The 15364-nt window shown below is 40.8% G+C and overlaps 1 protein-coding gene across 1 annotated transcript in view; it reads right to left on the bottom strand.

Annotated features, from left to right (window-relative positions):
• Nucleotides 1-15133, bottom strand: part of LEO1 (LEO1 homolog, Paf1/RNA polymerase II complex component) — a 27306-nt gene extending 12173 nt beyond the window's left edge. Inside the window, exons 1-7 of the mRNA XM_006755990.2 lie at nt 14945-15133; nt 10308-11060; nt 8250-8354; nt 6387-6481; nt 4868-5013; nt 4028-4112; nt 577-671 (exon numbers count right to left, since the gene is read on the bottom strand). Of these exons, the coding sequence (XP_006756053.1) occupies nt 577-671; nt 4028-4112; nt 4868-5013; nt 6387-6481; nt 8250-8354; nt 10308-11060; nt 14945-15002 (1337 nt within the window). The 5' untranslated portion in view covers nt 15003-15133. The remainder of the gene's footprint in view (nt 1-576; nt 672-4027; nt 4113-4867; nt 5014-6386; nt 6482-8249; nt 8355-10307; nt 11061-14944) is intronic.
• Nucleotides 15134-15364: the final 231 nt, after the last annotated feature.

Here is a 15364-nt window from a genome sequence, read left to right as displayed (position 1 = left end):
GGAGGGGGGCTGCTGTGCCTTTTCCAAACTACTTTGCTGTACCCAAAAAGGAGGATCACATTTTCGGCCACCAGTCTGTATGACTCTCAACTACCTGCCTCTATTCAATGCCAGGGACTAAGCAATGGAAATCTTATATAATAAAAGGCTAGTATGCAACTTGACTGAACGGCGGAACAACCGGGTCGCTATGACGCACACTGACCACCAGGAGGCAGAAGCTCAATGCAGGAGCTGTCCCCTGGTGGTCCGTGCGCTTCCACAGGGAGAGCGCCGCTCAGCCAGAAGCTAGACTCATGGCTGGTGAGTGCAGTGGTGGTGGCGGGAGCCTCTCCCACCTCCACAGCAACGTTAAGGATGTCCAACTGCTGCTGACTTAGGCCCACTCTCCCAAGGGCTCCCGGACTGCGAGAGGGCACAGGCCAGGTTGAGGGACCCCACCCCGAGTGTACAAATTTCGTGCACTGGGCCTCTAGTTCTTTAATAAGGTGGCCCACAAATAGGTCTTATTCCAAAACTTGGTTTCTCCTGGCCACACTCTGAGTATTTCAACACTCTTCAGGCATTTGCGCTCACCTTCCATCTGTCCATTTGACTATCCGAGCATTGCTTTCTTTAATTTCATTTCCTTCTTCATCCCGTCGTATCCTCCATCGTATAGTATTTTCTACCTGTTTTAAAATACAAGTGCCTTAGAACACTGTAGTTTATGCTTTTTTCCTCAAGAAACACATTAACTGTAGAATAAGCATGCATAGCTAGTGATATAAAACATTAAAGCCCTCTTTTTTTTTTTAAAGCCCTCTTTTTTTTAATAACCTACAGATGTTGAATAAATTAACAACAACAAAAATATGCTTAAGTGGATTTCTGAGTTCCTAGTGCTGGAGTCACAGTGGGAACCAAGTGCCTGAGCGTCTGAGCAGACGCAAAAGCTGTGGTATCCCTGGGAGGTGTGAAGACACAGTAAGAGCTATCAGGACAGGAGATAAGGCTTGAAGCCATGTGAGGCAGCAATTTAGAATTGGAAATCCCTACATAAAGCAGGATCTCCTACAGGCTAAAACCCCGTACATGTGGGACCAAAGCATTACGCCTACTGGCCTTGGGAGATAAGGAGGCTCCCTGCTTACGGGTAAGAAAAAGGAAGCACCCTATGAAAATTAAAACCCCAGCATTGAGCAGATTTAGAGTCTAACTTTATCTTAACTACATAGACGGAAAATACCAGACAGTTCTGAAAAACATTCAAGGGTTTCCTAAAATGAAAACCACTGTGAGTGCAATTAAAAACTCAGCGGGACTCCTGGGAAAATGCAATACACTATGCATGTCACTGCTGCACCCTGGGAACCCACTACAGTGACGGTGAAGACTTAGAAAAGGGTACACTCCAGGATAAAGAGAAAGTGAAATAAGGGCAGCAAGGAGAAGCCAACACTAAAAACTGACAGCTCTACACCCACGCATGCTTCCCTAGGCCTAGTCCCCTCCATCAACCCTAAAGCAGCTGCTCCCGTTTCCACTTAGAATTCTTGGGTCTCCATTCTGTTAGGTGTGACTATCTTTGCAACTGGCTTCTAGCCGTTCCCTTCTAGATTTCCCCCTTTCCTTCTTTATTCCTCCTTAAATAAATAAGCAACCATGAGGCTGGCTGATTAAAGAACTCAAATAATATGCATGAATTATATATGTTACCATTCTGAAATTTGTTTCAAAATAGGGTACGATGGGGCGGGAATATAGATGTAACAAGATTGTCCAACTTGACAAGCATTGAAGTGAGTGATGGGTACATGAGAGTTTTAATACGGTCTTCACTAGATCTGTGTACATTTAAAATTTTCTTAATAAAGGAAACAATAATCTGTCACTATTTCTTCCCTCTCATACAAAATCAGTTAGCCACCTGTAAATATGCAAACACATCATTAACTGAGAAGCTATTCTGAGAAATGCTTTTATTATATAAGGTGATTCAAATAATAACAATAAGTGCCTAAGAACGGTCAGCCTAGTCTCAAGAATATCACTCAGGAAACAAAGGGTCCAGGGTTATTTTCCACCAAGCGCCGAAGTTTCAAAAGACAGTAGTCTGTTATACACAAACATTTTGTACTCTAAGCACCAAGGTTTTAGAGAAAATATTTCTTTCTAAGCTTTGGTGCTTATACTACAGTCTGGTATACATGACCTGAAAATATAATAGATATATTGATGCATTTGCTGATGATATAAAGACAAAAATGCAAAAATCAATAAAAAGCAAACAAGTAAGGAACTACATTAATTTATATAAATGATGAGAAAAATGAAAAGCAGAAGAATAATGCCAGAGGCACTAAAACAGGCATGAAAAACAGATATACATGTTCCAAGGAAAAGTATTAATAGACTAGAGGCCTGGTGCTCGAATTTGTGCAGGGGTGGGGTCCGCTTTGATCCAATCAGGCTGCGCAGGCCAGGGGGAGGGGACATGGGCGGTTGGCCGGCCAGACACACCCCCTGGTCGAACTCACGGTTGAGAGGACAATTTGCATATTAGCCTTTTATTATATAGGATGGGAGTTGGGAAGAGGCAAGGAAAAGGACAGCAAAGAACAAAAAACACTCTAAGCACTACAGTTAAGCACTATAACTATTAATTATGTGACCTAGAACAAGTTATTGGTCCCTGTTTACCTCCATTTTCTTATTTGATTTGCATTCACCATTAAGAGGCAGGAGTGGTGAAATTTCACTGAAAAGCTTTGGAAGCCCATGCATGTTGGATAGAAACTATTTTACACAAAAGTTCCTTAGATACTTGTGAATCTATCAGACTTGAAGAGATGGAACTGTTCTAAAAATTCAGCTCCTTATTCTAGGGGTTTCTTTACATTCTAACACCATGCACAATACCCAATGAAAAAGCGTATTTACAGGAAACCCTTCAGATTTAAGAATTTAAAATGCATAGCTCCCGTTTTAGTATGAGTGCAACTGCTTCTTGTTTTCTGGTACAACTCAGCTCTGCAGCATCAGCTTTATCTACATCCCCCTGATTAAAGGAAGATTACAGGCCCTCCTTGGATAGAGGTAACAAGACAGTACAAGGTATCAAAGAGAAGCATTACCAGGAACTTAGTACAATAAAAATCTCTCCTAAGAGCAATCAGAAGAATACAAAGAAAGTCATAAGGGGAAGTGTTAGGTATGAGTAACAAATTCTCCTATTGTATGTGATTTGTTTATCCATAGATCAAAGAGCCTGAAGAATTTCCTCTTTATTTTTAAATTAATTTCAGAGAGAGGAAGGGAGAGGGAGAGAAAGAAACATCAATGATGAGAATCATCAATTGGCTGCCTTCTGTCCGCCCCCTACTAGAAATTAAGCCCGCAACCAGGACATGTGCCCTGACCGGGAATCAAACTGTAACCTCCTGGTTCAGGGGTTGATGCTCAACCATTGAGCCACACCAGCAGAGCTGAAGAATAATTTCCTCTTGCAGGAAGTTGCTGCAACTTAACCCACAGTCCACATGGAAAGAGTTGTTTTAAAACACCAAACTATAGTACTATGTATTATGAAGGAAGCAGCTAATAATTATTTAAAAGCATCAAAAAAAGTGTAACAGCAAGAAAAATGACACATTTATAGAGCAAAAGCTATATATTTTCTTCCTAAAAAATAATTTGAGCCCTAGCTGGTTTGGCTCACTGGATAGAACATCTGCCTACGGACTGAAGGGTCCCGGGTTCGATTCCAGTCAAGGGCACATGCCTCGATCCCCAGTAGGGGGTGTGCAGGAGGCAGCCAATCAATGATTCTCTCTCATCACTGATGTTTCTATCTCTTTCTCCCTCTCCCGTCCTCTCTGAAATCAATAAAAATATATATTTTTTAAATCTGAAAAGGAACACAACTCATTTATTGATAAAACAGGAAATATAAAAATCATTTCCAAAAGCTCAAGTCTCAAGTTAGTGTCTCCAGGTTTTACTTTAATTAAAGAAAAAAAAGAAAGGAGTAAGCATAGAACAGTACCTTTAGTTTTAATCTGGTTCGACCTTCTTCATCCAGCATTTCCTCATCTTCAAATTCATCTTCATAATACTGAGGATCAAAAGGCCTAAAAATTGTTTTTTAAATAAACTATTAATCATACTTTGTAAAGAATATTATCACTGTTTTATAATAACATACCTAACATACCACTATACTAAAAAATCCTAATATAATTAAAATTCATAATGATCAAATATCTTCAACTTCTAGGAAGTATTTAAATTATTTCACTTTCTTGAAATTTGGTGTGGGTACACGTTGCTGGAAATAAAGTGCAAGCAAGGCTAAATATTCAAAATATTCTTCATTCTTATATAAGTCTTCAAGGAACAGGTTGTACCTGCTCTAGTTTTCTGTATCATTTTGCTTTTGCTTGGGGAGAAAAGCTTAAATTGCATAAGAACTTGCATGTCATTAATAAATAATACCCACGAACACTAATTAACTGTCAAAAACCATTAGGTTTTCTACATCTGCAATGGCTGCTACAATGGACATTTGCCATTTCTCTAGCAAATTTCACTACTTTCAATTTCAGTGTTTATAGAGCAATACCAGCCAAAAACACCCAAAGCTTATGTTGTCTATTAATTACTAAGTATTAAACTGCTCAAAACAATTATGAGCATTAAAAGTCTCCTTTATTGATATTATAGTCTATACTTTTTTCCGTCACAGAATATGCTTGATTTATTTCTTCAGAGATCTATAACCAATTTTTCATTTTGTGATTAGTCAACTCATGTAAAATAAGAAAAACATCAACATTCCACATATTTCTATCCAACATCTAGAAATACTTTTAACTGATTCCCTTACCTGGGCTCTACACTGAGAAAGTTGGGCAGCTTAACAAAATACAAGTCGTTTCCTAAATCAGTGTTTACTTTGGGTATTTCTACTTCTATTCTGGTCTCAGGAATTGGTTCCTCCTCCTGTTGATCCTGAGGCAATCCATTTTCATCCTAGTAAAAAAGAAAGCATAGAATTTTAGAGTTTTATGGGATCCTAGGAAGGGTCTAGCTCAATTTCCACATTTTAATTATTTAGTAGGCAAGAAGCCTACTGAGACATCAATGTCAGTGCTAAAGCAACCCTCAATCCCCATTCCTACCCACTCAGCCCCCCAAAAACCTCATGGGAAACAAGATCAGTTTAGAAGCATCAATATAAGAAAATAAGTTTTGTAATTGATCTTCTACATACTCACCAACAGAAGTGTGAAATTAATCAACACTTCAATATGAAGTCACTGTATTAATTAAGATCAGAGATTATCAACACAGCACACATACACTTCTTGGCATGGACAAGAAAAACATTTAAATCAATGGCTCTCAAATCGCAGGTCCTTGCAGTATAGTCTCGCACAACGTGGCACCAACCTCATGCTGGGCAGTTCTTTCTTTCTTTTCTTTTACCTAGTTTCCCCTATGGTAACATCTGGCAAATCTATAGCACAATATCACACCAGGAGAATGACCCTGATAGAGTCAGATCACGTCCTACCACAAAGACCCACACTGCCCTTTTACAGACACACCCACTTCGTTCTTGCCCTCATCCCTCCTTAATCTCAAACAACCATTAATTTCTTCTCCATTTCTATAATTTTTGTCATTTCAAGAATGTTACATAGTGGAATCACACAGTATGTCACCTTTTTTCTTTTCATTCAGCATATTTCCCTGGAACTTCATCCAACCTTTTGCAAGTATTAACAATTCAATCTTTTTTACTGCCGAGTAGTATCCCAGTGTATGGATGTGCCAGGGCAGTTACTTCTACTCCCACTTAAAACCAAGAGTTCCCTGTCTGGCTGGCATGGTTCAGTGATTGAGCATCCACCTTTGAACCAGGAGGTCAGGGTTCAATTCCCAGTCAAAATACATGTCTGGGTTTCGGGCTCGATCCCGTGTGGGGCGTGCAGGAGGCAGGCAATCAATGATTCTCTCTCATCACTGATGTTTCTATCTTTCAAGAAAGTCATCTGTTCACTGTATTTTCATACCATAATTCAGTTATCAACTTCCTTTTCTTGGTGTAAGAGAGACCCTTAGCCTCAGAAACTTTTTTTTTAAAATATATTATATTGGTTTTTTACAGAGAGGAAGGGAGAGGGATAGAGAGTTAGAAACATTGATCAGCTGTCTCCTGCACACCCACTACTGGGGATGCGCCTGCAACCCAGGTACATGCCCTTGACTGGAATCGAACCTGGGACCCTTCAGTCCGCAGGCTGACGCTCTATCCACTGAGCCAAACTGGTCAGGGTGCCTCAGAAACTTTTTACTTAGCCTTGAATAAAGGCCCAGTGCACGTTGGTAATTTTACTTACAATAGGCTGTCCTGGAGTAGGTGGTTTATCTTCTCCATCACTCCCTGAAGATATATCATCTGCACCTCCAAAGAGATCCATCGTTCCACTGTTATCTTCAATAAAGGAGGGAAAATGTGCAGTATTAATATCCATGAGAAAGATTCCTCAAAGCTATCACTTCAACATATTCCCAAGGTGTCTGACCACACCAGGAAACCACCCAGCACTACTCTGAGCCTCGCTCTCCAAGATCTGTCCAAAGTGTCTGTGGAGAGGGAAGGGGGCAACTCCAGTGAAAGGCACTTCTTTCACCCTTCATTTATTGCATCCTGTCCTACTTTCCTTTAAACCCAGGAGCCCAGATACCCTCCTACAGTCTATATATTCAAATTTGGGGCTTAAACAGCCCATTCCAGCCTATTCTCTCCATAGTCTCCCAAATCTTAAAATTATAGATCCATGTCTACCCTCCTCACAAGCAGAACTACACCTAGATATAGGGAAAACAACAGTAATAATATATATAATAAAAATCACCAAAACTACAACCCACCCACCAACACTCTCATGTTTCTTCTTTTTTCTTTTTTTTTTTAATATATTTTATTGATTTTTTACAGAGAGGAAGGGAGAGAGATAGAGAGTTAGAAACATCGATGAGAGAGAGACATCGATCAGCCGCCTCCTGCACATCCCCCACTGGGGATGTGCCCGCAACCCAGGTACATGCCCTTGACCGGAATCGAACCTGGGACCTTTCAGTCCGCAGGCCGACGCTCTATCCACTGAGCCAAACCGGTTTCGGCTCATGTCTCTTCTTGATTCATTTTCTCCTTAGCTCTTATCACTACCCAGCACACTATATATTTAATTTATTTACTCAGTCTCCCTACCCTACCCTGACCCTACCAGGCTGTGAGCTCTACGAGAGAGGTCGTTATCTGTTTTGATCATTACTATAATTCCCAATGCCCAGAACAGTACTGAAACACAGGAGATTCTCAATAAATGTGAACAAAATGAAAGAATGAATATCTAATTCTACCAACAACCCTGTAAGATGGTTAGCATCATCTCCCTTTTATAGATCAGAAAACTGAAGGGTAGTAATTAATTTGAACAAAATCATATATTTGGAAAGTAGAGCTACCAAGACTCTAACTTGGATCATCTAATTTCAAAATCTATGCATATAACCAGAAGTTATAGATCCAAAGGGCATGCTGTTCTTGTTCTGTCCAGCTCTCCTTTTCTCTCTAGTTGACGCTCTAAATGTTTGCTTTAGTTATGTTCCTTATAATCATTAATATAAGCTATTTAACATTAATGCATAATTACCATTCAGCAGAATAATAGTTGTGTGCAATCAAAATTATTTGCAATAGCTTTTATACTAACATCTTTACTGCATAATAATTTGCCATTTGAAACACAGTCACCCATAGAGATGAATGGGTAGATCTTTTATCCTTACAACAAATCTACCTTCTCTAATACTGGGTTTTCATGAACTCTTAATCTCATCCATAGCTCAAAGAACCAGGTTCTTCATTTGATATTAACCTGTTAAGAACTTAAGAACAAGCTGTCCTGGAACTGTCATTCAAACTGAAGAATGAACACTGCTGCCTCCACCTGAACCAGAGCCTCAGCCCCTTACAACAGATTCACTCTTATTAGAAAAGAAGAAATAGGTTCTTCAAGTGATACAGCAAAAACAGTTTCTCATTATCTGTACAATTCCCCTGTGTACACTCAGTGTATCTACATTCTTTCTGTGGGTCTTGCAATCGGGGTAAATGCCCAGGGTTGGGCGTGTACTATAGTTAAATGCAAAAAGAGGAATGGAAATCAACATATTAAAAAAAGTAATTGAAGTACCTTTTGGTACCTCTGTGTCACTATCCGCTTCTGAATCAGATGCAATTGCATTCTTGCGTTTCATTCGCAAAACTTCATCTTCACTATCACTGCCTCGTGCAGATTCTGTAAGAGTAAAATCAGAGGTTCTGCATAATCAGTCATATTTCATAGATTTGAATTTTGTGTTTTAAGAGCAACATTGAGGATAAACATTGTAAGGGTGCACCCATACAACAGAAAGCTACTCAGTATTGACTAAGAAGGTACTATTGACACGAAACAATTTGATGAATCTCAAATGCATTATGCTAATTGCAAGAAGCCTAAGTGAAAGAAAAAAGTCTACATACCATATGATTCCATTTAAATGATAGCATTCTCAAAACAACAAAACTTTAGTGACAAAACAGACCAGTAGCTGTCAGGGGTCAGAGGTGAGGGAAGAATGTGTTTACAAAAGGGATAATATGAAGAAGTCTTTTAGGGTGACAAAACTGTTCTGTATCTTGACTCTGGTGGTGGTAGTTACACAAATCTATACATGCATTAACATTGAAAGAACTGTACATACATACACAAAAATCAACTTACTGTAGTTAATTAAAAAATAAAGGTAATAAACATTGGTTTCTGTAAGTAGAAAAACTTGGTAGAATGAGAAAAGCAGTACTGAAACTTATGATTAAATCTATCTGTAACTCATTAGAGAAAATTAAAAATATTGCAATGGAAGAGACAAACACATCACTTATCTGGATGATTATACCTAATTGTAAACTTTAAGAAAATCAACTGAACCACTGTAGAAGCTAGTTAATTAAGCTGAATGACCAGCCAGCTACAAGATTCCCTACTATGACTCTAGTCTTAGGTTAGTTTACCATTATTTGAGAAGTAGAACATGAGCCTCAATGATCCTGGTAATAGTAAAAATAACTCTACCTAGAACTAGTTACTATGTCGTATACAGGCCTATATTCATCTCTGGAAATCTTCTGACCTCCTTTTCTAAATAATGCCAAAATGTGTTCCTGAAAACTATCCTGTGAGGTATGTATTACAGGAGAAAAAAACGCCTCCACCGATATTTAAGCTAAGGAAATAGGACTGATATGTAGTTATAATCAATTACCTACAAAAATGAAACAATCCAGGTATGACTTCTGGAAGACTTTTAACCTAATCAAGGTGAATTTTAGTAATACAAAAAATAAGTAAGTAAGATCGCGATATTTGAAAAAGTATTCTATTATGAAGAATGTGTCAACTTGAGAAGAATAGTGTAAACAACTATTATAAAAGGGGGTCCAGAGCCAAAGGCCATCTGTATGTTTCCAGGATTCTTTAGGGAACGAGTGTTTGACATAAGCACATCTCCCTATGGTCAGAATGCCTGCTTCAAGCTATCATAGTTCAAGGAGATCATCCAGCTGTTTTTCCATTTTTTGGATGTTATGTTCCCCAGGCAACCTGCTGATTTATTATAGACTGGCATCCAATGTAGATTTTCCCCAAGGGAAGAATACAATAAGAGAAATCATTGATCCTCTTGAAACAATTTTGCAATTTAATTTCCTTGTGAATTTAATGAGTTTGAGTAAACTTGGAACCTGATTATCTCTGGATGATCAAATTTTGGATTTAAAAATCTGAGCCAGAACATGTTGTTCACACTCAGTACAGCTACGCCATGGGGACGTTTCAATGGTATTGTTTTTTTCCCAACAAGCAAATCTACTCTCACCTGAGGCAGGCTCTTCAGTTACCCACAGAAATGAAACCACCTCTATTCATTTTATAACTACTCTCACACCACACATCCTTCTCTAAGACTGTCCTCTTTACATTTTTTTCTTCCTGATATAGCATCAATTAACAAATGGGAGGGGGATAGAAATAATGCAAAGATTAGGAAAATTTTTAAAGAGCAAAATGTATAAAATTAGAAAAGGCTGAAATGAAGGGACAGGAGAGAAAAAAATAGGGTACTAAAGATGACACTGCGAAAAGAATAAGTGGGATGTACCTTATCGAGATGCTTCTACTAACCCATTTTGACTCTCATAAATGAATTACCTGATTTATGGTCCTGTTCTTCTTCATCATCTGAATGCCTGCGTTCTTCGTCTGAGGCCTGTGGCCTTTCATCATCAGAATTTTGCATTTTCTCCTCATCAGACATCTGTGGCCGTTCATCATCATCGGAATTCTGTTTCTCATCATCATTATCAGAAGCTGCTGGCTGTTCATCATCAGAATTAACCTTCTCCTCCTCAGACAGTTGTCTCTCATCATCTGAAAGCTGAGGCCTGTCCTCATCATCTGTGTTCTGCATTTTCTCATCATCGTCAGAATTCTGCAACTTATCTTCATCAGATCCTTGTGCCCTCTCCTCATCATCAGAATTTTGTATCTTTTCATCATCCGACTGGTCGCTTTTATCTTCTCTGTCCCATTTTTCATCATCTGAATGTGCTTTTTCAGAACCCTCTGCTTCTGAGTGATGGCTCCCTCCATCTGATCCATGACCTTCATCTTCATCATCATTATGGGCTTCCGATCCACTATGCTGATCAACATCTGAAGGGTCGTTGTCTTCACGGTCAGAATGCTCAGAAGGTTCTGATCTATTGTCTGACCTTTCAGAGTGATTATCACTCCCACTCTGATGAGAAGCTCCCTCGTCTTCACTGTCATCTCCGAACAGTTCTTTATTACTTGGTTTTCCCGAATCACCTCTTTCATCCTGATCACTTTCGCTTCCAGATGCGTTACTGCCAGATGCTGCATTCTCTTGATCAGAATCCGAGTCTGATCCAGAATCAGAATCTATAGAATCATATAAACACTGGGTGATGTCAGCAAAAAGAGAGGCAGAGTAAGGAACATCAAAAGCCCATCACGACATAAAAGCAATGAAAACACTTGTTAAAAACTGTTAGTATCAATTTTCTTGGTACTCTGGAAACTAACCAAAAGTTGCAGCAACCAGGAGAATCCTTAACAAAAAAAAACCCCAGCTGGCCCTAGCTGGGTGTGCTCAGTGGTAGAGCATTGGCCCGTAGACAGAAGGATCCTGGGTTTGATTCCAGCCCAGGGCACGTATCTCAGTTGAAGGCTCGATCCCTGCTCTAGTCAGGGCACATGTGGGAGGCAACCAATTGATGTTTCTCTCTCTGTGTCTCTCCCTCTCCCTTCCACTCTCTCTAAAAATCAATGGAAAAAATACCTTTGGGTGAGGTTAACAAGAGAAAAACCAGCTGAATTTTTAGAGAGAAAACAGAACATCGTGGTGTTTTACACCTGCTACTCCCCCACCTCCCCACCCCCCACCACTCTCTGCCAGCTACTCCCCAGCTCACTTTAAGGTAACAGCCTGAATTTCTGGCACACACACCACTACTGGAAGGAGCAGAAGTGGCCTCATTCAAAGAGAATCATGGTAGCTAGTTTTGATGCCTAGCAAATCACAAGAGGACTGGCTCAAAGGGCTTGACTTTATCTCACCTAACATGGAACTTTCTCAGTGTTGAGGCAGCTACTTGGAAGTGTTTGTTAAAAACAAACCAAAAAGCTTTGGAGGAAAGGCTGGGGAATGACATAATATGGGGAGTAAGAGCTTTTAAAAGTTCCCACACATTCCCAGCGATCAGGAAGAACATATGCTTAGGGCTGTGCACATGCTCGGGAAAGAACTGAGGAAGCACTAAGCTCTCACTGCTGGCTGACCTCAGGCTCCACACAAGCAGAAAGTAAAGGCAAGGCCAGGCTGTAAACTGCCTGTTTGAATGTAGACAGCATGCCCCAACATATACGCAGAGCTGATCTGTAAAGACTGGGAGGTTTCTTTTTTAGGGGGCGGGGGGAGGGGGGATTCTAGGCATTTAAGGAAATCTCTGTCCAATCACTAGCTGACCACTAAGCAATGGGACAGATTTCATTAGCCACACACAACAAAGACTGCAGACAACATTTAAAAATGAACAAAAAACTTGAATAGACTTTGCAAAATTAGTTCAAAAGACTAAACAATAATTACTGTGACAAATAGCAACAACAAATCCTAGGGAGGTGGAGGAGTGTGTTTTCATGAGTTGTCACATCATATAATATTCAAAGAGCCTAATTATCAACAAAAAATTATAAAGTATGCAAAGAGACAAAAACGTATGCGGCCCATACATACAAAAAAAAAAAAAAGGCTACAAACTGTCTCTGAAGAAGCCCAGGCAATGAAAATGATATCTTGGCAAATAAAAAGTATCAATAAAACCCAGCCAGTAAGGCTCAGTGGTTGAGTGTTGAACTATGAAATAGAAGGGTACAGTTTGATTCCCAGTCAGGGTACTTGCCCAGATTGTGGGCTCAGTCCCCAGTGGGGGGCTGTGAGAGGCAGCTGATCAATGATTCTCTCTCATCACTGATGTTTCTATTTCTCTGCTTTCTTTCTGAAATCATTAAAAATATATTAAAAACCAAAAAAATCAATAAAAAGACAGATATTATTTTAAAAACAATACAGAGCCGTAACTGGTTTGGCTCAGTGGATAGAGCGTCAGCCTAGGGACTGAAAGGTCCCAGGTTCGATTCCAGTCAAGGGCATTTATCTTGGTGGTAGGCACATCCCCAGTAGGGTGTGTGCAGGAGGCAGCTGATCAATGTTTCTCTCTCATTGATGTTTCTAACTCTCTATTCCTCTCCCTTCCTCTCTGTAAAAAGTTAATAAAATATATTTTAAAAAATAAAAAACAATACAGAAATTCTGGAGTTGAAAAGTATGAAATCATTAAAAATATATTAAAAACCAAAAAAATCAATAAAAAGACAGATATTATTTTAAAAACAATACAGAGCCGTAACTGGTTTGGCTCAGTGGATAGAGCGTCAGCCTAGGGACTGAAAGGTCCCAGGTTCGATTCCAGTCAAGGGCATTTATCTTGGTTGTAGGCACATCCCCAGTAGGGTGTGTGCAGGAGGCAGCTGATCAATGTTTCTCTCTCATTGATGTTTCTAACTCTCTATTCCTCTCCCTTCCTCTCTGTAAAAAGATAATAAAATATATTTTAAAAAATAAAAAACAATACAGAAATTCTGGAGTTGAAAAGTACAATAACTGAAATGAAAATTTCATAAAGGGCTACATAGCAATGTGAGCAGGAAGAAGGAAAAATCAGCAAATTTGAAGACAAGTTCATTAAGATTATCCTGTGGAATGAACAGAAAAAGAAAGAAAAATGAAGAAAAATAAATCTAAAAGACTTGTGGGATACCATCAAATGTACCAACATATACACAATGGGAGTCCCAGAAAAAGAGAAAGATCAGAAGGAATATTTGAAGAAATAATGACCGAAAGCTTCCCAAATTTGATAGGAAAAAAACCCCCCAAAACCATCAACCTACATATCCAAAAAGCTCAATGAATGCCAAACAGCATAAAGTTAAAGAGAACACCTAGACACTTCATTTTCAAACTGTGACGACAAAGACAAAGAAGGCATCCCGAAAGCCAAAAAAGTGAAGCAATTTGTCCCACTCAAGGGGTTCTCAATAAGAATAACAGCTTTTTTCTCATCAGAAAGCATGGAAACCAGGAAGCAGATTCAAAGTGCTGAAAGAAAAAGACTGTCAACCAAGAATAATATATCCAGCAAAACTGTGCTTCAAAAATGGAGGACATTGAGCAACAAAAGAAAAAAATACCTTGGACTTCCTCAAAATAAAAAACTTCTGTGCAAGGAAGGACATCAAGAAAGTGAAAAAACTGCCCTAGCAAAGGGATATATAAGGCTCTCTATATAGGTAATATATAAGACTATATTTCCAAACATCTTCCTGACGAGAACCTCCTGGAAGATTTCTAAAAATGTGAATAAACTGATGGAGTTCGAGGGGAAAACACACACACACACACACACACACACACACACACAACCACAATAATGCCCTTTGCTTAGGAAAAATGTAGATAACGTTACTTTGAGCTTGGAGGGTTGCAAGAATTCTGAACTTGGTCTTGAGCCCCTTCTCATTTCAAATACAGTAACTCCTATTCGTGTTGCAAACTCAAATATCCAGCAGAAATACTGCCATGCGTCATAAACATTCATTCATTCATTCATCTTATCAACAAATCCTCCATCTCTCCTCTCCAAACACACACCCGACATGCCCCACCATCTAATACCAGAGTCCTGGTTACTACCCCGGTATCCCTCCCAGCCCCTCGCCCAGACATCTCAAGCTCCCCCTCACACCACGGTCTGCCTGGTTTCGTTCAAGAGGGCACCATCGGTCCCCCCCGTCCATTCGCCCAGCCATCCCTCCTGCTCCTGAACACCTAATCTCCACGCGTTCACAAACAGCCCTTCCCCTGCGCAAACCTGCGCCAGACAGGTCCGAGCAGGACCCCAAGGCTCCGTGCCTCCACCCCTGCCCCGCGCCCCTCTTGCTCCACGCACTCCCGGGATCTCGAGGCGCACACTCTACATGTGCCACCCCCCCCCCCATTCCCCCCCGCTGGGGGAAGGCGGGCCCCGCGGAGGGAGGCTGGCACCGCCCGGAGCGCAGGGGGCGCTAGGGCAGGAGCGGAGGAAGTGCGACCACTGGCACGTAGCGTCGTGGCGCTCGCAGACCCGGAACAGCACTGCGGGCGGGATCGGGCCGCGGAGGGCCCGCCACGCGCCCCTCCCGCGAAGCCCAGTCGACCCCACCTTTACGCTCCGCATCGCTGTCGGCGTCGCTCCCGAAGAGGTCCTCCATATCCGCCATGGCCGCGGCACATCTGCCGTTGCCTCGGCTGCGGACTGCGCCGCGGTTTCTTTACGGCACGGAACCGGCGGAACGCGACAGTGTCGCAAAGACTAGCTACCAGGCTCCTTCCCTTCTGTGACCTAGTTTTCCCCGAACACCCGGAACCGAAGCGGGTGGACTCTTACGCGTTCACTTGGAGGACAAAACCCGCCCATTCTTCAGTAGCGGTTCTTATTGGCGGGGACTGGGTGTCGGTGGAATGGGCGGCGCTGGGCAGACGGGCCTCTGACTGTGGTAAACCTGCCAGGACTCAGGCTTTACGTTCCTTTGTTTCATATTGACAAGTGGTTCTCAAATTGAGAACTCCAAAGCGCTTTTTT

This window comes from Myotis davidii, unplaced genomic scaffold (genome assembly GCF_000327345.1).
Source record: "Myotis davidii unplaced genomic scaffold, ASM32734v1 scaffold132, whole genome shotgun sequence".
NCBI lineage: Eukaryota > Metazoa > Chordata > Mammalia > Chiroptera > Vespertilionidae > Myotis > Myotis davidii.
This window is presented reverse-complemented; position numbering and strand designations above follow the sequence as displayed.